At 35.3% G+C, this 24790-nt stretch overlaps 1 protein-coding gene across 1 annotated transcript; it reads left to right on the top strand.

Annotated features, from left to right (window-relative positions):
* Positions 1-96: 96 nt before the first annotated feature.
* On the top strand, positions 97-24044 carry LOC125666543 (slit homolog 2 protein-like). The gene is made up of 11 exons (XM_048899688.2): positions 97-173; positions 4791-5004; positions 5508-5579; positions 6559-6630; positions 8862-8933; positions 9875-9946; positions 10862-10933; positions 12136-12207; positions 17056-17240; positions 21361-21507; positions 23737-24044. Exons 2-11 carry the CDS (start codon positions 4826-4828, stop codon positions 23886-23888), a joined length of 1095 nt encoding a protein of 364 aa, XP_048755645.1. The 5' UTR covers positions 97-173; positions 4791-4825; the 3' UTR covers positions 23889-24044.
* Positions 24045-24790: the final 746 nt, after the last annotated feature.

The raw sequence follows: 24790 nt of genomic DNA, 5'->3' as shown, positions 1-24790 counted from the left end.
TAGAAAGAAGAATTAGATAAGAATGATATATTGGTTCCAGCTGACAAAGCTTGTGATGGCTTTTACTTTATTTGTACGGCGTAACTGTATTTGTAAGGGAATTTGGCTTTAATTCTACACTTGGTAATTGACGGATGTCATCGAAATCACCTTCAAATTTCAACAAATTTAAGGTAAGGCGTGCGAGGTTTTATCATGTCCTAAACAAAGTCATATTGCATATCAGTATATTCAGTAGGAATTAATCTAAAATTCTATTAAAAAACATTTAAAAATAATATTGTCTGTGTTAATTTTTGGCCAGATAGACTTGATTTTGTGAACTTGCATTTTCTAGATCTTTGTACAAAAGGGGGTACTAGTGTTATAAAAACCTACACAAGGGAAGCTTATGGGGTAAAGAGGTAAAAGAGTATTATCTAACAAATTATACTATTTGGTAAAGAAATTTTAATTGAAAACAGAAAAATAGCACATTTTAGATCTTAAATTCAATGTTAATTGGTTGCCATGTCTTTTTTAATTTGGCTATATCTTGTCATTGCAAGAATTTCATTATTTCAATTCAAGTCACAACAAAATAGGCGCATTTAAAGATGCCCAAGAAAACCAACACCATGGTGGCAATTAGTGCAGAGATGTCCCGAATAAAACACGTGTCGAGGAGAGTTAGGTGAATGCCCGTGTATTTTGAGTCACCATCGTAAGTGCCGATATTCATTAAGCTAAGTACCCTCTTTTAAAGCATCTTAACGAATACAAAACTTGAGATTGCGAAATTTCCTCTGTGTCAACTTCTGAAAATAACAATCCATCAAGCAGTTTTGACACTGTCAATTTAATACTTGTATCCTAATTTCCTAAAATATAAAAAAAAAGGGGGGGGGGTTGCATTTTCGATTTATGATATTCCTTTATCTTGAGTAGAAGCCGTTAATAAAAATCACTTGTCGAAAATAAATGTAGCATTTAAAGGGGAACATACTAAAATGTACACGTTTGGAAGGACCAAAGAGAAAGAGACGGGTTATCCTGGGTAGTCTAAAGAAAAGAGTATTACTTTAATAATCTGATTAACTATACTGAAATTCTATAAGTATTGATTGATTGATTGATTATATATGGTTAAACATCGCGCTCTAGAATATTTACCCCATATGGAGACGTCGCCATTGCCGGCGAAGGGCTTCAAAATTTAGACCTATGCTCGGCGCTTACGGCCTTTGAGCAGGGAGGAATCTTTATCGTGCCACAACTACTGTGACACGGGACCTCAGTTTTGCGGTCTCATCCGAAGGACCGCCCCATTTAGTCGCCTCTTAAGACAAGCAAGGGGTACTGAGGACTGATTGTAACCTGAACCCCACATTATTGTTATCACTATGCACATGTATATACAAACGTCACCAACAGATCTTCATCTATCTCTCTGTCTGTCTCTCTGTCTGTCTCTCTCTCTCTCTCTCTCTCTCTCTCTCTCTCTCTCTCTCTCTCTCTCAAGTACTCAATATCTTAAGTAACCAGTATCTTTGGGAGGCTACGCCTATTGTCAGATTCTTTTGAGTTCCTCAATAAAATATATTTAAATTAACACATGTCTTCAGAGACGAGTGTTTCAATCAAATGTTTAGCTGCAGAACTGTATTATTTGTTGACGTAGCCATGTTAGGTAGCCGGTCAATTCGAATCCCGGTTAATTTCCATACTTGCATAATAACGTCTAGATGTGAACTAATTTCCCCACAAATATTTTAGCTAAATATTTTGAATAATATATTATCCTAGTGCCTTTAATAAAAATTCAAACAGCTAAACTCACGGCAGTGCGGCTTTCATTAGTTTGGTCCAGTCTCCATCCCTGCCACACGAGTTTTAAGGACTTTTGATGAATTTTGTAACATTTTCATGAATCAAGAGCTTATTTTACCCTTAGAAAAACTTATTTTTTTTTTATTTCTATAAATTATTCGTATTGATAATAAATGAAGAGTGAATACATAGCATATGACTAATTTTATGAATAGATACCAACAACAACAGGGTTCGAATTGACCGGCTACCTAACATGGCTACGTCAACAAACGAATTCATTTGAAGCTGGGAGTTTTCAGGTCATATGGGGCTTTAATGAATATTTGAAGGTATGTTTAGACACAAGTATAGTAGGAAAATATGTTAAGAATTTTTTGATATCAAATTTATGAGACAGTAACTCAAAAATGCAACGATATAAGGCCTCAACCGTGCGCAGCTTTTTGTGCGCCGTAAATCGAAGGTTTTTAGAAGGGGTGGACCTGTAGCCCTCTGTTATGTCAAAAATATTTTTTCAGAGAGCTACAGTTCTGCAGCTATCTAATGTTTAGAATATGGATACACACATGTTCAGTGTTTTAGTAAAATATGGGAACATGCAACGCGATCTCATCAAAACCCGTACTTACCGCGGGATTTCTCTTTGTTTTATTGCAGACTTCCACTTCAAGATTTGGATCCGCCGCCTATAATTCTAGTTCTACAATTGTTTAAAAGATATATTTTCATAAATAGCGCATGTGCTTTCCCTATTTGAGAGATTTGTATTTTAGTTAGATTGGCAATCTATGTAGCAGGATAATCGGAAACAGTACGAAAACTGAGGAATATCGAAAAAGGATATGTGCATATCAAACGGGGTTTCCCGTGTAGCTCAATCAGGACCCAGCAAACGGCGAGCACCAAAACGTAAAAAGCTTGATGGTGGTGAATTTACATTAGTTTGTCGCATGGTTTTAATTGACAACTAAATTAAGATTATTGTCAGAACTGCAATTTCAATACACCATACCCAGTAATGCATATTGATGACGTATACCGCTCATAAGAAGAAACATATATTGGAGTAACTTCCTATGAATGCGAATCTTTTTCGAACCCTACCAAACTCCGGCGCTATTTGCAATAAAGAAATTTGAATGCGATTCTACAATCGGACGTTGATATCTGAAATAGTTTTCGACAACTGACCCTCTAATAATCGGGAAAGTCCATATCCTACGTAATAAGCAACGTATTAAACATCGGGAAAATACCTGTCGAGTTCAGATGGAGATCTTTCAGCCCTGTCACGAAAATCCATTGACATATTTTCAAATAATAGAGCTCACAAAAACAAAAATAAGAGAGAAAAATAAAAAGAAATAAATTACAAATCAAAAACTCTTAACTGAAAACTAAATAAATACTAAAGTTTCACATAAAGACTATTGTACATTAACGGCAAACTGACAACTCAACTGTATGACAAACGGGATGATTTCAGCTTCTCCATCGTGAACTTCCCACATTTATGTAGCAATATTCCATTATCACCTGCATATGGTGTTTATATATCTCAACTGATTCGATATGCAAGAGCTTGTTCTGGGTATAGTCAGTTTTTAAATCGAGGTAAGCTACTGACAAACAAGTTGATGGTACAGGGATTTCAACAGTCTCGATTGAAGTCAGCATTTCGCAAATTTTATGTTCGTTATAACGATCTAGTTCGTCAATACAACCTCGCATTGGGTCAAATGCTGTCTGACGTGTTTTATACCGATTGTTAAGCCGTTCTTGGCACACTGATTTTGACTGCGGATAACTCCGTTTACCTGATCAGGATATGGGGCTCACGGCGGGTGTGACCGGTCAACAGGGGATGCTTACTCCTCCTAGGCACCTGATCCCACCTCTGGTGTGTCCAGGGGTCCGTGTTTGCCCAACTATCTATTTTGTATTGCTTGTAGGAGTTATGAGATTGATCACTGTTCGTTATCTTCACCTTGCATGTTTCACATTAGGACTATTGTACACTGACTATGTTTCACATAACGACTTTTGTACACTGTTTATGTTTCACATTAGGATAATTGTCCACTGTTTATGTTTCACATTAGGACTATTGTACACTGACTATGTTTCACATAACGACTTTTGTACACTGTTTATGTTTCACATTAGGATAATTGTACACTGTTTATGTTTCACATTAGAACTATTGTACGCTGTTTATGTTTCACATTAGGACTATTGTACGCTTTTTATGTTTCACATAATGACTATTGTACATTGTTTATGTTTCACATTAGGACTATTGTACACTGTTTATGTTTCACATTAGGACTACTGTACACTGTTTATGTTTCACATTAGGACTATTGTAATCTCTTTATGTTTCACATTAGGACTACTGTACACTGTTTATGTTTCACATTAGGACTATTGTAATCTCTTTATGTTTCACAATAACGTTATGTTTCACACTAGGACTATTGTAATCTCTTTATGTTTCACATTAGGACTATTGTACGCTGTTTGTGTTTCACATTAGGACTATTGTACGTTGTTTATGTTTCACATAACGAATATTGTACACTGTTTATGCTTCACAGTAGGAGTATTGTACGCTGTTTATGTTTCACATAGGGACTATTGTACGCTGTTTATCTTTCACATTAGGACTATTGTACGCTGTTTATGTTTCACATTAGGATAAGTGTACGCTGTTTATGTTTCACATAACGACTATTGTACACTGTTTATGTTTCACATAACGACTATTGTACGCTGTTTATGTTTCACATTAGCACTATTGTACGCTGTTTATGTTTCACATTAGGACTATTGGGCAGTTCTTGTTGCACGTTGGCTACAAAAAGTCTGTATAAAATGACAAGTTCGATGAACACGCGTGTGCTGACACAATTTATTACTTCAGATGAAGTGCAAGGTCAAGTCGTTAGATGGGTAATTTTGCTCTTGCTCTTATTTAGTGTAGAGTAGCAGTACTCTCCCTCACATTCTAACGATGCAGCTGGTGGTGTGGTTGTCTGTCGTGCTCTCTGTGTTGTACAGCCAGGGAACAGGCGCCTGTCCTGACAAGTGTAGCTGCAGTAGGTCGCCCTACTGTAATGGAACTGATGTTAATTGTTATGGGATTGGACTGAGCGTAGTACCGGGCAATATCCCCACGGACACTTGTAATATGTAAGTTATTTTAAATCTCTCACAGACAAAAATCAAAATATACGTGTTGCATGCATACACTTCATCTAATTACAAGTAATGAAGAGAGAGAGAGAGAGAGAGAGAGAGAGAGAGAGAGAGAGAGAGAATGTGTGATGATGGGAAGCACGTTTTATTAATGTTTCTTGTATATCCAGCTCAGATGGCAGACCCCTATTTACATAGTCTTTAATTAATGTATATCCCGATAAAAAATTCTAGGAGATGTTCTTAAACATTTCAAAAATAGCGCGTAGAAACAAGACTGCGCAAAGGGATTATTTCTAAAAATTTGACTTGGAGAATGTACAGTGTTATAAATGTATCACTAATGACTATTGGTCATGATGACTTTTACCCGACCTCCAATAAAGAATTATTTGATATGAAGTATTGGGATTAAGATTTTCAAATTTTATTAACAGCAGTGTATTTCAATATGTCGTTCATGAAATCAGGTTAATCGATATATCTTTATTATTTAGAAGGCTGAGTAACAATAAAATAAGGACGATACCGGCCGGAATCTTTGACAACTTGGTGAACTTACGTGAACTGTAAGTTTTTTCTAGATGACTAGATAATTTGAAATCGTGAAATGTATCATATCACGATGTAAAACTTATACGGTCTTATAAGTTTGTTGTTATTTCGTATTTCAAACATTTCGGTTGAGCATCACTAAAGGGACATTATTTGTCGAAATGCGCATCTGGTGCATCAAAAGTGGAGCCAAATTCGTCCAAGGATAAGAGCTATGCATGAGGGAGATAATCCTTAACTTCAAATGATTTTCTAAATTTCATCACAACAATTAAATTTACATCCGTATTTTCAAGCTAGTAACGAAGTACTTAGCTACTGGGCTGTAGAGACCCTTGGGGACTAACAGTCTACCAGCAGAGGCCTAGACTCAGGGGTCATAATGTAAAACTTGAACGGTACCAATGTTGATGCACCAGATGCGCATTTCGACAAATAATGTCTCTTCAGTGATGTTCAAGCCGAAAGTTTGGAAATTCGAAATACATGTAACAATAAACTTGTAAGGAAAACCAGAGTGTAAGGGACATACAAATTACATTTATGCAAGGCGAAGATAACGAAGTGATCAATCTCATAACTCCTACAAGCAATACAAAATAGATAGTTGGGCAAACACGGACCCCTGGACACACCAGAGGTGTGATCAGGTGCCTAAGAGGAGTAAGCATCCCCTGTTGACCGGTCACACCCGCCGTGAGCCCCATATCCTGACCAGGTAAACGGAGTTATCCGCAGTCAAAATCAGTGTGCCAAGAACGGCTTAACAATCGGTATATCAACCCCCTTTATTTCTCTCTTTATCTCTCTATCACTATATGGTCCCCTTAAATGTCTTAGTAAAATAATGATGATCTCTGTTTTCAATAATTACAATTGCTTGATCATTATGCTCCACATCATTGCTATTATATTTGTTATCGGAAACTGGTTTTAATTAAGCTGAAAAGATCTTACATTGCAAAAGTTAATCAAAATATCTTTATTACTCAGATCTCTTGGAAGCAATTACATCACAACTTTACCGGACGGAATCTTTGACAATTTGGTGAATTTGCGGGAACTGTAAGTATATTTTATGATATTTTTAGGAAATATGTCATCAACACCCATTGATATATTGTGCCAGATAGTTATTGATAAATAAGTGGGTACTTCATGTACCATTCTGTATATCAACAGTAGTATCTGAATATCAAACCTAATTCATAATTAACAATATTCAAATTTCTAGAATATTATAGTATGCTCTACATGACTGTGTAAGTGATACAGAATCAATTTTAGATCTCTTTTTTCCCATCATTTTATACTTCCATTAAGAAACTGCTCAAAATGACAATTATCTCTGTTCTCAGCATTTGTTATAGCATGATCCTCACACTCCACATTGCGGGGGCTTAAACTGAATATAACTTTATCTGAATATAACTTAAGCTGATTACAACTTAAGTTTATGATTTTCTGTACAAGTTCGTTGGATTTTGATAAACCATTGTGTGTTACCGTTACTGCAAAGGGGAAATACTCGCTTGCATTTTATTTTCGCTATATTCTCAATTGTATAAAAAATCAAATGAATGAAATAATCTTCATTATGAATTCAGTACATTTATAAACGATTTCGTAATCTCGTTTTTCAAAACGAAACTGCATCAAATATGTACAAATTGGCATCCAATCATCATTGGCAATCAGTATTAGTATGTGTAATCACACACCTCAGCGTGCACACATTTGAATGCCAACAGTTGTAAATGCACTTTTGATCAGATCAGTTTTGTTTTGATAGACACTCAAAAGCCTGCACAAGCCATCTAGTATGAACGAATTTAATCGAACATAATTTCATGTCAATTTCTACATTAACATAATTCATGTAATATAATGAATTAATATTGATGTAATTAGTATTTGAGTCTTTAAATCATTATGGGTCCTTCATTCTTTGGGGCAATTACACAGGTCAAAATGGCTGTGATAAGTCAAAGTGCACACGGTTTTACAATTTTCAGTCACGTGGAGGTATTACTGATTTCATTATATGAATGGGGGTAAAACATTCAACTTAGAAATGATATATAATGTTAAATATACTATGAAATTGCTTGTGATGCAGAACATTTTGTTTAGTGGTACTGAACCTGGGCTCAGCAAAACGTCGAGCAAAAACTAATAGGTATATTTCCGAATTCATATGTGGAAGGTGAAGATAACGAACAATTGTCAATCTCATTACTCCTATAAGCAATACAAAATAGAGAATTGGGTAAACAAGGACTCCTGGGTATACGTGTACCAGAGGTGGGACAGGTGTGTGTGTCAACCAGTCACATCCGCCGTGGGTCAAATGCTGTTTTACATTTTCTATATCGAATGTTAGACCGTTCTTATTACACTGGTTTTGACTACGGATAACTCCGTTTATCTGATGAAGATACTGGGCTCACGGCGAGTGTGATCGGTCGACAGGGGATGCCTACTCCTTCTAAGCACCTGACCCCCACACCTTTCATGACCAAATATATCGTGCCAATATACCAAATGGAAGTTTTATTTTTTGTGACACGAAATCAGCGTACTTAGATACAACTGTATCTTTATTGAATATAAGTATTAACAACAAACTAACAACCCATCCTCTCCATCGTCTGCTTCTCACATTTATGCAGCGATAATCCATTACATACGTTTTTTTATGGCTCTCAACTGATTCGATACGCAAATTTTATTTTATGTATTATGAAATGGTAGTCCGAGACAGGCTACTGACAAACAAGTTAATATTACAGAAGTTTTAACAGTCTCGTTGAAAGACAGCATTTCGCAAATTCTATGGTCGTTATAACGATCTAGTTTGCCGGTACAACCTATCATTGGGTCAAATACTGTATAACATGTTTCATGGCAATTCTTAGGCGATTTTTAGCAGACTGAGTTTTACAATGGATAACTCCGTTAACCCGATCAAGATATAGGGATCACGGCAGGGACGCTTGCTCTAGCTAAAACTATCTGTGATTGATTCGCAATGTAAAATAATTCAGAATGACAATTATTATTAACATTAAATTGGCGAAGATCTACGATATATATACTAGCTAATTATATGAGGCAAATTCTACAGCATAGTCCCTGTATACTGTTGTAAACACTTTCATCATGGTATATTTCACCTCTTACGCTAATATGCATTTGATAATGATTATCTTCAATGTTATATGGACCGCGATTTTAAAATTTTAAACATAGCAATTTGATGAATTAAGTTCAATGAAAATATCTTTATTATTCAGACACTTGTCCTACAATGGAATAAAAACATTACCGAATAGGACCTTTGACGCTTTGGTGAATCTGCAGAAACTGTAAGTATTTCTATATGAATTGTATTTCCTTGTATGACAACTAAATAATACCTACATGAAGAAGTAAAAACAATGATCTAAATATTTAGGGCACATTTACAAAATACGCTATCGAAAACGTTTTAATGTCAAAATTTTATAGCATGTATCGTATACATGTACCAGGTAAGTGAAAGGTAAAGGCAACTCATAACTCCTATAAAGGTGAAGATAACGAACAGTGATTAATCTCATAACTCCTATAAGTCATACAAAATAGATAGTTGGACAAACACGGACCCCTGGACACACCAGAGGTGAGATCAGATGCCTAGGAGGAGTAAGCATACCCAATCGATCGGTCACACCCGCCTTGAGACCTATATCATGATCAGGTAAACGGAGGTAGGCCGTTCTTGGCACACTGATTTTGACTTCGGATAACTTTGTTTACCTGATCAAGATATAGTGCTCACGGCGGGTGTGACCGGTTGACAGGGGATGATCACTCCTCCTAGGTACCCGATTCCACCTCTGGTGTGTCCATGGGTCCGTGTTTGCCCAACTCTCTATTTTGTATTGGTTATAGGAGTTATGAGATTGATCACTGTTCGTTATCTTCACCTTTCATCGTGCAGATACAGATATCCTCCCAACAAAAAGAGTATTGATCAAAATTGTTTTGGCAACTTAACATATCGATAAGGGAAGGTGATGTAGTTTACGAATTTGATTACAAACAAAAAATAGTATAATTTCAACTGGGTTGAAAGAGAATGCTTACGCCTCCTAGGTTCATAATCTCATCATTGGTGTATCGAGGGATCCACCAAAATCCTTTTTTAAATTCTTTATAGGAGTTATTTGATTGATAACTATTCGTTATATACACCTTGTCATTGCTATCGACTACTACAATCCAGTGCTGATATCTAAATCAATATAAATTTTCTATTATTCAGGTCCCTTGATAAAAATAAAATAAGAAGCTTGCCGGATGGAATCTTTGACACTTTATTGAATCTGACTGAACTGTGAGTATCTCTGTATAATTGTACGTACATTTTGTACGTGTATGACAATTGAACAATATCCATTCATTGAGACTATTCGCCTGCATATGGTGTTTATATCTCTCAACTGATTCCATACACAAAAGCTTGTTCTGCTTATGGTCACTTTTTAAATCGAGGTAAGCTACTGACAAACATGTTGATGGTACAGTGGTTTCAACAGTCTCGATTGAAGTCAGAACTTTGCAAATTTTATGGTCATTATAACGATCTAGTTTGCCAATACAACCTATCATTGGGTCAAATGCTTTCTGACGTGTCTCATACCTATTGTTGCGTCGTTCTTGGCACAATGATTTTGACTACGGGTAACTCCGTTTATGCGATCGGTCGACAGGGGTTACATGCTCCTCCTAGGCACCTGATACCACCTCTGGTGTGTCCAGGGGTCCGTATTTGCCCAACTATCTATTTTGTATTCTCAAGAACAGCTTAACAATCGGTATGAAACAGGTCAGAAAGCAAACTAGATTGTTACAACGACCATATAATTTGCAAAATGCTAACTAGAATTTTTGAAATGCTGACTTCAATCTTGTTTGACTGTAGATTGCCTCGATTTAAAAACTGATTATACGCAGAACAAGCTCTTACATATGGAATCAGTGGAGGGATATAAACATCATATGCATGGGATAATGGAATATTGAAACATGGGAAATTGATCACTCTCATAACTCCTATAAGCAATACAAAATAAAGAGTTTGGCAAACACGGACATTTAGATATACCAGAGGTGGGATCAGGTGCCGATGATGTTTGAGCATCCACTGTCGATTGTTCGATCTTATTCCGGACAATATTTACATATCATTATTGGTAAATGTGTTTCAAACAAATCATTGTTGATAAATTAAAATGTTTTTGTTATTCAGAAGGTTGAAGGGCAATCAGATAACAACATTACCGGATGGGATCTTTAAAGCTTTGGTGAATCTACGGATTCTGTAAGTATCTCTGTATATTACATTACTGTATGGAGAAAAGATTGACTGAGTATTGTTTACAGTCCCTCGAGAATTTTTCACTCATGTAGAGACGTCACCATTGCTGGTGAAGGGCTGCAAAATTAACCCTATGCTTGGCGCTTATAACCATTGAGCAGGGAGGGGGTCGGAACCCCAAGGATCCGATAATTTTGTTGTGTGCCACACTTGCTGTGACACGGAACTTCGATCTTTACGGTCTCATTGAGAGGACTTCCCCATTCAATCACCTCTTACAACAAACAAGGGATACTGAGATAACGAACAATGACATATAAATTAAAGGTGAATTGAGGAAGTATGTGTTCAAGAAGGTTTAAATGTCAAACTGTTAAAGCATGGTTCGTATTACAGATAACCAGCATTATGTCCGTGTATCTTTCTCTCACTTCGTATATCCCTATATCTATATGATTCCCCAGAAGAATATCTATGGATTGATGATAGGGACTTAATAAATTCATTTAGTATCGTTTTTGGCAACAGTTATAATTGCTTGATTATTACGCTTCGCGTCATTGATACTATATTTGATAGATAAAATGACACTGGCTGTGGATAAATCTGAGTGCAACATGATTTTATTCAAATTGTTCATTGTACACGTTCATATTTTGATAAGTCAGCGTGCACTACCATCGCGGTAGGTCGTGTCCCGCTTATATCACTTATAACTCAACAACTGATATTCAAATTTTGGTTGACCATTTGAAATACTTAAGTTAAGCATTGTAAACAATAAAAATGAAATACAATTTGAAAATGTTCAGCTCAAATCGTGTCCATGCCCCTTTAACAATTAGAAATCGAAATCTGTAGAACTCATTTTCATACACTACTGAGGTTGTTTAAGACATTCATAAATTATCTTGTGTTTACAGCGATAGATGATTAAATAGGTTTCAGTAAGAGAAAACAGCTACGTGTTTTGCGATATAATATTTTTTTGTTACTTACATTTTATGAAGCAGCAGAATTCTGCGGGATTGATCACATTAATTAGGAACTCCTTCAGTTAGCTATGGGTGGCAATGGAATAATGACAATTAACTCAATAACTTGTCTTGATAAACATTAGTTTTTAGTGAAAGAGAATAATAAACCTCAACAAAGAGAAATGCGATTTTGATAATTTGATGCTAATCTCAATCTTTCTGATTTAGATACCTGAATGGAAATAGAATAACAGCGTTACAGCACGAGATATTTGGTGGATTGTTGAAACTATATTCTATGTAAGTGGTTTTTGTTTGCTTTTTTGACATCCGTATGATATGTATTTCTGCTTACAATTATAGATGTCAACTTTCCTAACGTCAAACTCACTATATTTATGTAGCACTATTCCATTATCGTGTTTATGTCTCTCAACCGATTCGATGTACAAAAGCGTGTTCTGTGTATGACAAAGAATGGGATGTTATAGGGTTTCATTATTATCGAGTAAGCATCCCCTGTCGACTGGTCACATCTCGATCAGGTGCACTGAGGAATCCGTAGTTAAAATCAATACACAAAGAACAGCCAAACAATCGCTATGAAACACGTCAGACAGTATTTGACCCATTAGAAGGCTGTATTGGCAAACTATATTGCTATAACGACTATGAAATTTTAGAAATGATTACTTTAAACGATACTATTGTAACCCCTGTAACATGAACTTGTTTTTCAGTATCCTGTTTTGATTTAAACACTGATCATACGCAGAACAAGCTCTTTTGTATCGTATCAATGCCACTATGATGTGTGTAAGGGAATATGAGGTGTGCTGACACAAACTCGTGATTTTCGACGTCATGTTAAAGAAAATGAAAATTCTAACACTGGTATCAGAAGTGTTTGCCATATGAAATATATATACAAAAATGCAAAATTTTCCTTAAATAGTTTAGGATATATTGATTAGGTTAATTTCTTTAAAACCAGTCAAACTGCGTGGTCTGGGACACAAGGTTCAAACCTTTGGTACAATCAATATATGTTTGCCACAAGCTTATGAAATATGAGAGCCCAATTATTTTCATGTAAAATTGCAAAGGCTCACACTATAACTGAAGATCAATTCACGTAAATAAGGCTGTCTCAACATCAATATTACTAACATGAACTTGCGGTGCTGGGAACAAGGTCATAGATCATGGTATGAAATGAAAGGTTTTGTCATGAAAAATCTATATACCGAATATGAAAGTTTTGCCTTACATAGTGTGGGGGATATCAAATAGTTCAGACTTTTTCAAAAGTAGGTAATTTTCCAAGATCAAGGCCAACAGGTTAAACATCGTGGTACATGTATCACAAGATTTTGTCAAAGAATATATATACAAAATATTTTTTGAAAAATCTTCCTTAAATAGTTTAGAAGATAACCGATATGTTAAATGTTCTTAAACGTAACCCAAACAAGGTTACAAGGACTTGCAGGAAAAATTAAATATATCGATAATGAAAAATATACCTTAAGTAGTTCAGGAAATATTGAATTCACGATTTGTTTTCTCTTCAAGGTAGGTCAAACTTCAAAGTCAACGTCATATAGTCAAGCATCAGGGTAAAACCTAAAAGGTCTTGCTACAATGAATTTACATACATCGTATGTCAACCCTAGCTGAAATGTTCAGTACAAGTTCAAGGTCATAAATTGATACGAAAAAAGAATGTATTATGCCACATGATAGCACTATTCTCTCTATTCAGAAGTTAATCGTAAATTGATAGTTTATAAGTTGACTCAAACTCCAAAGTCAAGATTACAAGGTCATATATCATGTACTAAATAGGTGGCCTTACCACAAGGAATCTTCATACAAATTATGAACGCATTTCCTTAAATACTTCAAAAGATGATGAATATAAAAAAAAAATTCTTGAAAGTAGGGTAATCCAAAATCAATGTAACAAGGTTATACACTTTGTTGCAATAGAAACGATCCATTAATACACATATAGAATATCAAATCCCTATCATTTGCCTCTCAAAAGTTACATGTATTCTATATATAGTCACAGGTGCAGACAGATTTAATACACACACCATGGATATATTTCCATTTGGATTGGATTTAATTTGAAATCTGTTGTTTCAATTTATTTCCTGTACATTCCCATACAAAAACTCTTATCCTCTATTTAAGCCTAACCTTACCTTTGAATATCAAGATTTGAAATTCGATTTAATATATCAAATGTGAAGATAACGAACAGTGATCAATCTCATAACTCCTATGAGCAATACAAAATAGAGAGTTGGGGAAACACAGACCCCTCGACATACCAGAGGTTGGATCAAGTGCCAGGGAGGAATAAGCAGGTAAACGGAGTCAAAATCAGTGTGCCAAGAACGGCCTATCAATCGGTATGAAACATGTCAAACAGCATGTAAGGAATATTTCATAATAAATTTCCTCAAACCGGTCGCGGAGGCTCAGTGGTAGAACGTTCGCTTTATAACCGGGAGGTCGTGCGTTCGATCTCCGCTCAGTGCCATGACGTCCGCTTCAAACCTAAGATGTTAAAACAGGTACTGATTGTTCGTTCGCCAGATACTCGGCATCTAGAACTGAAGTGAAAATCGCGGGTCGTTCGGATATGACCTTAAAAACGGAGGTCCAGTGTCGCTGCGGGCGTTGACACGATAAAAAAACCTTATTACTGCGGCTCTGAGCGCTAAGCATAGGTCTACATTTGTGGTTCTTCACCTACAGCTGGTGACGTCTCAATATGGGGGAGGGGGGTTATCGACGGGACCTGAAATAAACAGTCAAACGATCAATTCTTGAGAAAATTTGGAAAGTGCTTTCCTTTATAATAACATGTAAAACTGTCAGCCTCAGTTGAGATTTCAAGCAGTTATATTACAGAAAACATTCCTCTTTTCTAGCCCAGTGATTCTTGAGAGCAATATTTGTTAGATATCTTTCTCATCTATCAGCATACAAAACTTTGATAATCTACTGTGGTCCCATCACACCCCGGTGGACCATGTTTTGAAGAAACGTCAATACAACTAATCATTGGGTCAAATGCTGTCTGACGTGTTTCATACCGATTGTTAGACCGTTGTTGACACACTGATTTTGACGAAGAATAACCCCGTTTACCTGATGAGGATATAGGGCTCACGACAGATGTGACCGGCCGACAGGGGATGCTTACTCCTCCTAGGCACCCGATCTCACCTCTGTTGTGTCCAGGGGTCCGTGTTTGCCCAACTATTGATTTTGTATTGATTTTAGGAGTTATAAGATTTATCACTGTTCGTTATCAATACAAAATAGATAGTTGGGCAAACACAGACCCCTGGACACACGTGTACATTTCAACTTTTTCTCGTACCGTGGGTAGATTTTAACGCGTTTTCCAATATTTCAGGAAAATGTGACTGAAATGTGTTTTTCTCATTCCTCTCGTGAGAAAAAAAATTGCCAGTTAGTGATTGGGCATCAATTGTTTGAATTCGGGTTATTATAAGTCCTACCAATGTCAAATTTTCTCCATGAAAATTAACTATATATCTATAACTATATGAAAATTGCCCCTTTTCAAACAAATCAATCCTCTCTATGATTAAACGATTTCTTTTACAAAAGAGATAAATGTTTCTATTATCATCTCAGCATCATAAAGTTTTAAATTTTGTCATTCGTAGAAAATAACGAAATAGTCAATTGTAACAATATCCCACATATTCATTGCAGATAAGGTGTATATATGCATCCGTATTTTCAAGCTGTATATATCGCTTGAGTATTACTGAAGAGACATTATTTGTCGAAATGCGCATCTGGTGCATCAAAATTGGTACCGTGTAAATTTTACAATATGACCCTTGGGTCGAGGCCTCTGCTGGACTGTTAGTCCCCAAGGTTCTTTACAGCCCAGTAGCTAAGTACTTCGCTACTAGCTTGAAAATACAGATGCATATTTAATTGCTGTGGTAAAATTTAGAAAATCATTTCAAAATTAAGGATTATCTTCCTCATACATAGATCTTATCCTTAGACGGATTCGGCTCCAGTTTTTTGACACTCTGTTTTCCCCTAAAATAGTGCTTACAAGTTTATTGTTATTTCGGATTTCAAAGATTTCGGTTGAGCATCACTGAAGAGACATTATTTGCAGAAATGCGCATCTGGTGCATCAAAATTGGTACCGTATACGTTTTACATAAGGAGTATATATTGATCCCGTAACATGTTGACCTATCTACCTTCTTCTCATTCTTTTGTCACATTGTACCACAATGGTGTAGGTCATTGAATGGATACAATGACTGGGCAGTAACCATACCAGCACTAATCTCTCCCCCAAACACGACCATCAAATGGTGATACGGTGCTCCATTTTCTTCATAAAAACATTTCTCAAATTAATCATTTAATAATGCATGCTGTTTGTTTTCTCCAGTACTATATATTAATAATTCATATTTACTATAGATTAATAATTCATGTTTACTATAGATTAATAATTCATGTTTACTATAGATTAATAATTCATGTTTACTATAGATTGATAATTCATGTTTACTATAGATTAATAATTCATGTTGTTTGTTTTCTTCAGTACTATTGATTAATTATTCATGTTTACTATAGATTAATAATCCATGTTTACTATAGATCAATTAATCATGTTTACTATAGATAAATAATTCTTGTTGTTTGTTTTCTCCAGTACTATAGATTAACAATTCATGTTTACTATAGAATAATAATTCATGTTTACTATAGATTAATAATTCATGTTTACTATATGTTGATAATTCATGTTTACTATAGATTAATAATTTATGTTTACTATATGTTGATAATTCATGTTAACTATAGATTAATAATTCTTGTTGTTTGTTTTCTTCAGTACTATTGATTAATTATTCATGTTTACTATAGATTAATTATTCATGTTTACTATAGATAAATAATTCTTGTTGTTTGTTTTCTCCAGTACTATAGATTAATAGTTCATGTTTACTATAGAATAATAATTCATGTTTACTATAGATTAATAATTCATGTTTACTATAGATAAATAATTCATGTTTACTATAGACTAATAATTCTTGTTATTGTTTTCTCCAGTACTATAGAAAACAACCCTCTACGTTGTGATTGCGAAATGTTCGCCTTTATGCGCTTTGCAAAAACAAGACAATTGCAGTTAGAACCATACTGGAAGGGCGAAGAACCCTCATGTCAGAACCCTCTCAGTTTGAAAGAAATATTGCTGAAGGACTTTATACTTCAAGACATAGTTTGTGATCCAGGTATGGTATTTATCCTTGAGGATACAGACACTAGTCTGGTTTTCACAACGATCATATTCTCTAATATAGTTACTAATCTAAATCACACATTGTTTTTATTATAGTTACTATTCTAAATCAGACATTGTTTTTATTATAGTTACTATTCTAAATCAGCCATGTTCACTGGTATAGTTACTAATCTTTTGACTACGGATAACTTTGTTTACCTGATCAGGATATAGGGTTCGTGGCGGGTGTGACCGGTCGACAGGGGATGCTTACTCCTCTTAGGCACCTGATCCCTCCTCTGGTGTGTCCAGGGGTCCGTGTTTGCCAAACTATCTATTTTGTATTGCTTATAGGAGTTATGAGATTGATCACTGTTCGTTATCTTTACATTTCATTGATATATCAGACACTTCTGACACAAAAATAAACCTCTTTCCGCATCTGATAATCTCTTGCATGCTCTCGAAAATTATGAAATATGCTGCATAATATGCATTTCAAACTTCCTTTCTTTTATCGGAAAACTTGCTCCAAAGACCTTTCAGTTAATGTAAAGTAGGCTTTTTTTTTTTTTCAATATTAAAAGGGTCGGCCTGCATTTAACCGAAATCGTTGCACTTTTGCAATTATCACATAATTTTTGTTGGTTCTAAATATATAATGCCACGTGATAGTCTCGTGATGATAAACACATGCCTGGATGGAAATATATGGAAGCCTACTGGGTATCGGTTTAAACGTCGTTTCGTTCTCGGATATTTTTCATCAAATACTGTCCATATAAAACACTAAAATTAAAAGACCATTTTATGCATCTATTTTACTTTGTTTTTCTATGGGACACCTTAAATCCATTGAGTCCTTCGTTAGTATTTCAAATTCATCAAAGTTTAACGGGTTCAACTAACATAACAATTACTTTCTTTGTCAATTCTATGACATTTATCAACATCTACATATATGGCGTCACACACTGTCTATATATGGAAATGTTAAGTTTAGTATGATTACACAGATAATTTCCTGTCTCTAAATGACTGCGTCACACACTGTCTATATATAGGGAATTGTTAAGTTCTGTATGATTACACAGATCAGTCCCTGTCTCTAAGTGACTGCGTCACACACTGTCTATATATATATATATATTGAATTGTTAAGTTCTGTATGATTACACAGATAATTTCCTGTCTCTAAGTGACTGCACAAACGTGTAAGTTAAGGCGTTCCTATGCAGATGAAATAATCAAAATACATCATGGTGCAAGGTGTGAGCATGTATACATTGACCATGTTCTATATAGTGTTCATTATGACATTCCTATATAATGTGGAGAACAGACATCAACAGAACAACATCAGCAGGGAGACATTCACACGATAAGATACCCAGTGACATATGTTGAGTTCGTTATCTTTGCGTTTCATCGATTTAATGTAAATTTGTTATGAGATTGATCACTGTACGTTATCTTCACCTTTCATTTACTAAAGTTACTGTGGTATTTTTACTGTAATCTTTGATCGTTGAATGTGTTAATTGATTTCGATACAAAAATATTGGTTCAGTTTTATTCTTATGTTTTCATTTGCATTAACACGTTTTTACATGCCCTTAACATGAAAATATATACCATGCATTAACTTCAAATAAATATCTACCCTTGAAATCAAACACCAACACCTGACCATACATCCAAACCCGTGTCACTGACTTTGACTTCAAACACATATATCTGGTCTTACTCTGAAGTATATATACCAAATCTCACCTGCATGTCAGCGTTCGTTTTGCAAAACAAAACTTCTAATTTCTAGTCATATAGAAAATCAAGATTTAGAAAGTAGTTGCTACTTTCTAAATCTTCGTATTATGATATTCTGTGTTCCTTATTTTAAAAGAGAGTATATGAAACGTGAATATATCAGGAATTTCATACATTCTGATAAGAAACAAATGAGTTTTTCAATGCCAGTTTTCTCATTTTAAAAGAATAAAGGAAAATATAGTGCATTGTCAAGGAGTTGTCATTGTCATCGTTCAAAACTGAGATATAGACAAGAAAATCTATCAGCGGATGACAGATTTTCAAAGGAAAATTCAAAGTAATTTAGCGCCTACATGTTTCCTTCAACTTTAAAGCGGACATTAAAATAAAACATCATCACGGGATCAAATGCTATCTGACGTGTTTCATTCCGATTGTTAAGACGTTCTTGGCACACTGATTTTGACTGTATATAACTCCGTTGACATGATCAGAATATAGGGCTCACGGCGGTGTGACCGGTCGACAGGGAATGCTTACTACTTCTAGGCACCTGATCCCACCTCTGGTATGTTCGGGGGTCCGTGTTTGTCCAACTCCCTATTTCGTAGTGCTTATAGGAGTTATGAGATTGATCACCGTTCGTTATCTTCACCTTTATAGGAGTTATGAGATTGAATACCGTTCGTTATCTTCACCTTTATAGGAGTTATGAGATTGATCACTGTTCGTTATCTTCACCTTTATAGGAGTTATGAGGTTGATCATTGTTCGTTATCTTCACCTTTACAGGAGTTATGAGATTGATCACTGTTCGTTATATTCACCTTTATAGGAGTTATGAGATTGATCACTTCGTTATCTTCTCTTTTATAGGAGTTATGAGATTGATCACTTTTCGTTATCTTCACCTTTATAGGAGTTATGAGATTGGTCAATGTTCGTTATCTTCACCTTTATAGGAGTTATGAGATTGATCACTGTTCGTAATCTTCACTTTTATAGGAGTTATGAGATTGATCACTTTTCGTTATCTTCACCTTTATAGGAGTTATGAGATTGGTCAATGTTCGTTATATTCACCTTTATAGGAGTTATGAGATTGATTACTGTTCGTAATCTTCACTTTTATAGGAGTTATGAGATTGATCACTTTTCGTTATCTTCACCTTTATAGGAGTTATGAGATTGGTCAATGTTCGTTATCTTCACCTTTATAGGAGTTATGAGATTGATCACTGTTCGTTATCTTCACCTTTATAGGAGTTATGAGATTGATCACTGTTCCTAATCTTCACTTTTATAGGAGTTATGAGATTGATCATTTTTCGTTATCTTCACCTTTATAGGAGTTATGAGATTGATCACTGTTCGTTATCTTCTCTTTTATAGGAGTTATGAGATTGATCACTTTTCGTTATCTTCACTTTTATAGGAGTTATGAGATTGGTCACTGTTCGTTATAATCACCTTTATAGGAGTTATGAGATTGATCACTGTTAGTTATCTTCACCTTAATGGGAGTTATGAGATTGATTACTGTTCGTTATCTTCACCTTAATGGGAGTTATGAGATTGATCACTGTTCGTTATCTTCACTTTTATAGGAGTTATGAGATTGATCACTTTTCGTTATCTTCACCTTTATAGGAGTTATGAGATTGGTCACTGTTCGTTATCTTCACCTTTATATGAGTTATGAGATTGATTGCTGTTCGTTATCTTCATTTTTATAGGAGTTATGAGTTTGATTGCATTTCGTTATCTTCACTTTTATAGGAGTTATGAGATTGATCACTGTTCGTTATCTTCACCTTTATAGGAGTTGTGAGATTGATTACTGTTCGTTATCTTCATTTTTATGGGAGTTATGAGTTTGATCGCTGTTCGTTATCTTCACTTTTGTAGGAGTTATGAGATTGATCACTGTTCGTTATCTTCACCTTTATAGGAGTTATGAGATTGATCACTGTTCGTTATCTTCACCTTTATAGGAGTTATGAGATTGATCACTGTTCGTTATCTTCACCTTTACAGGAGCTATGAGATTGATCACTGTTCGTTATCTTCACCTTGATAGGAGTTATGACATTTTAATCTTTATAGGAGTTATGTGATTGATCATTGTTCGTAATCTTTACATTTATAGGAGTTATGAGAATGATCACTGTTCGTTATCTTCACCTTACATACAAAAAGCAAAAGGTAAACGAAGGATTCTATTGACCCTACACACTAAACATCAATAGCAATATTACTTCATTCCATGAACCCAATGAATTTGAAGGTGAGGATAATGAACAGTAATCAATTTCATAACTCATGCAATATATGAAATATTCACTGCTCTTTCTTTTCAGTCTCCACTACCGGTTCAGATCTCAACACTACAAGTGCAGTCACCAATGTCACCAGTAGCAACTACAGCTTTACCACTACAGACGCCAGCACTGCTCGTCCAGTAATCACCGTTACAGGCACAAAGAACACTAAAGTTACCGTTCCGGGTTAGTATTCATTTATCTATGCTGTTTTCATTTTAACTTTGCAATTTTGATTGTGAATTATAAATTTCAAGTAAGGATCGACACACCTCCCTCTGGTAAAGTATGGTCTTATTAATCGATCTGCGCATACAGATATACACATCCATTGTTATCTAGATTATAATTCCATCACAACCTCTATCGATGCAGATTCTTTGGTACTTTGTATATTGTTTAACGTCCCGCTCGCGAATTTTTCACTCATTTAGAAACGTCACCATTGCCGAAGAAGGGCAGCAGAATTTAGGCCTATGCTCGGCGCGTACGGCTATTGAGCTCGGGAGGGATCTTTATCGTACCACAGCTGCTGTGACACGGTACCGCGGATTTTGTTGTACGATTCGAAGGACCGCCCCATTTAGTAGCCTCTTACAACAAGCACGGACTACTGAGGACCAATTTTAACCCAGATCCCCACGGGACTATACGTAAATATATCTAAAATATATAAGGATATTAATGTTTCCTTATTACATGGATAAACATTAGAGAATGACAATGATAAATAATTTTGTCATACACAGAAACACACACATATACACAGACCTTTACCGACAATGGTGATGTCTCCATATGAGTGAAAAATTGTCGAACGGGTCTTCGAACAATTTACAACCAACTATCCTCTTATAACATACATCATGATACATTCTAAACAAATAGAAGTCCAAAATTGCAATCAACAACCATGCAGAGTACATCTAGATCAACAGGAAGAAATCAAGTGAGAATGATTTGTTGGAGGGTGAAAAATGCCTAACAAATATTCTGTTTTAAAAATCTATAATATTAATCATTCTAATGAGTTATATCCATATTGCTTTCAAGAAAGAAATCATTAATACAAAGGAGAACTTGAGAGGTATTTCACCCATGTTTTAACTTCATTATATGTCTCCTGGGGGAGGGGGGTATTTATTGATCAACTCAAGGATTAAAGATGTGTGCACTTCGGTTTTATAGTTTTATCATATCTTTAAATCGGGAAAGGCTACTAACAAACTCGTTGATAGTGCAGACGTTTCAAAAGTCTCGTTTAAAGCCAGCATTTCACAAATTCTATGACCTTTATAACAACCTAATTTGCCAATGCAACCTATTATTGGGTACAATGCTGTCTGACGTGTTTCATATCGACTGTTAGATCGTTCTTGGTATACTGAATTTGACTACGGATAATTTACCCGATCAAGATATAGGGTTCACAGCGGGTATGGCCAGTCGACAGGGGATGCTTACTCCTTTTAGGTACCTGATCCCACATCTGGTATATACAGGGATCCTTGGTTGCCCAACTCTCTATTTTGTATTACTTAAAAGAGCTCTAAGATTGATCAGTGTTCGTTATCTTCATATGCATAAACTCAATTTGCCTGTTAACGTCAACATCACATAAGCAAATCAAACCAACCACTGTCATGACATGAATATCCATGTCTTAAAAGAAAGGAGATAACGAAGAATATAGATATAAAAGAAAGGTGAAAATAACGAAGAATATAGTTATAAAAGAAGGGTGAAAATAACGAAGAATATAGTTATAAAAAGTTTATTGTTTGCACATTGGAAATAAATAATGACATATTATATACTTAGCGTACGGAAAAGTCATCATATAGAAATTGAGAGTTTAAAACAATACATGAGTGAAATATTCTCGAGAGGGACGTTAAATAATATACATACACAATCAATCAATCCTTCACCAAATGTAGTCCTTTACAAACTTTTGAATTGACTTTATCTCCATTGTACAAATTGTATATGTTCAAATTCCGAGGGGCTAACTATCTTAAGAACTAAATGATAATCCATTAACTTAGTGTATAATAAGAAACTAAACGAATTTATTGAAATTATGTTTGTTGTAAGTATGCAACATTTTAATTTGAAGTGTAACTTGATACATTCTGTACACACTGCTAACCAACTTGTATTTGCGTGTGTGAACCTCATCGCGAGTATTTCTCGTCACGAACCCGTCCCTAAATGTTGGTTATTTCTTGGTTATATGCTCAATTGCGAAAATTATTCACCATGAAGTAGTTTACCATCGCGAAATAAAGTAACCGCGACTAAAAGTTGGTTTACAGTATATGGGGGTGTTTTGTAAGCATGCATGACTGTTATTTGAAGTGTAATTTGATATATCCTTTATATATATGCCTGTTGTTTTTAAATCTATTACAGGGGACCCATCTGAACTTCTATCTATACAGAAGGAGATGCTGGAGTTAACGAGACAAGACATTGCCATCAAGCGGGATATACTCCAAACCTTTAAAGCATTTGTGGCTCGCAAAACGAAAAAGAATAGAAAGAAGGGCAAAAAATTGTTGTAGTCTATTAAATGTGTAGTTATCTTTTTATTTTCCTTGAAAGCTTATTATCTCCTACAGAAACATACATTTCTGTCACTTATGTCTGTAAACAAAGACTATTTCTGACATGCTTTATTGCAATAGATTAGTTCCATTACAATAAATGTTTAAGAACTATTCGATTCATTCATGTTGTGATTAAGGTCCACACCAGGAAAAATACCTCAACTCTTCAGATCATATGGAAATATTTCAACATGAACGAAGATTCATATCATAGTAATGAATATTTTCATGTTATTCCAAGCACCTGAATTACATATTCATGCATTAAAGTAAATTATATCGACGAACGACGACGTTTTATATTTTAACAATACAGGGGTCCGTGTTTGCCCAACTATCTATTTTGTATTGCTTGTAGGAGTTCTGAGATTGATTACTGTTCGTTATCTACACCTTTCATAAGCTACCTTAAAACAGGTAGTGACAGTTCCATCGCCAAACGCTCGGTTTGATCGTGACGGGTCCTCTGAGATGACCTTAACAACGGATGCCCCGTGTCACAGTAGGTGTGGCACGCTAAAGAACATTCACTGTTCAATGGCCGTAAGCGCCGAGCAAAGACCTAAATTTGAAGCCCTTCACCGGTCTTGGTGACGTTTCCATATGAATGAAAAATTCTCTCGAGAGACGTTGGACATCAATTGTAAATTTCAGGACTTCTGCACCCCTGGGGCCTTAAGGGCGGGGAAAAAACTACCCAAAATTAACCAATTTTCAAAACTCTTCTTTAGAACCGCACTCGTTTAAGAAAAGCTAAATACATAGTAATGTAGAACAGGAAGTCATCTACCAAAATTGTAAATGTCATGATCCCCGGTGTAGGGGTTCTGATCCCAGGGTGGGGCCAAACTTACTAT

The sequence above is a fragment of the Ostrea edulis genome, chromosome 10, assembly GCF_947568905.1.
Source record: "Ostrea edulis chromosome 10, xbOstEdul1.1, whole genome shotgun sequence".
In the NCBI taxonomy this organism is placed as follows: domain Eukaryota; kingdom Metazoa; phylum Mollusca; class Bivalvia; order Ostreida; family Ostreidae; genus Ostrea; species Ostrea edulis.
The sequence above is the reverse complement of the archived record's forward strand: the minus strand, read 5'-3'. Positions and strand labels throughout refer to the sequence as shown.

What these genes read in the sequence shown, in the direction of transcription:
- LOC125666543 (XM_048899688.2), top strand. Translation starts at nt 4,826, where the DNA reads ATGCAGCTGGTGGTGTGGTTGTCTGTCGTGCTCTCTGTGTTGTACAGC. An exon ending in TTGGTGAATCTACGGATTCT is followed by an intron (nt 10,934 to 12,135) that starts GTAAGTATCTCT and finishes TTTCTGATTTAG; the next exon opens with ATACCTGAATGGAAATAGAA. An exon ending in AGACATAGTTTGTGATCCAG is followed by an intron (nt 17,241 to 21,360) that starts GTATGGTATTTA and finishes CTTTCTTTTCAG; the next exon opens with TCTCCACTACCGGTTCAGAT.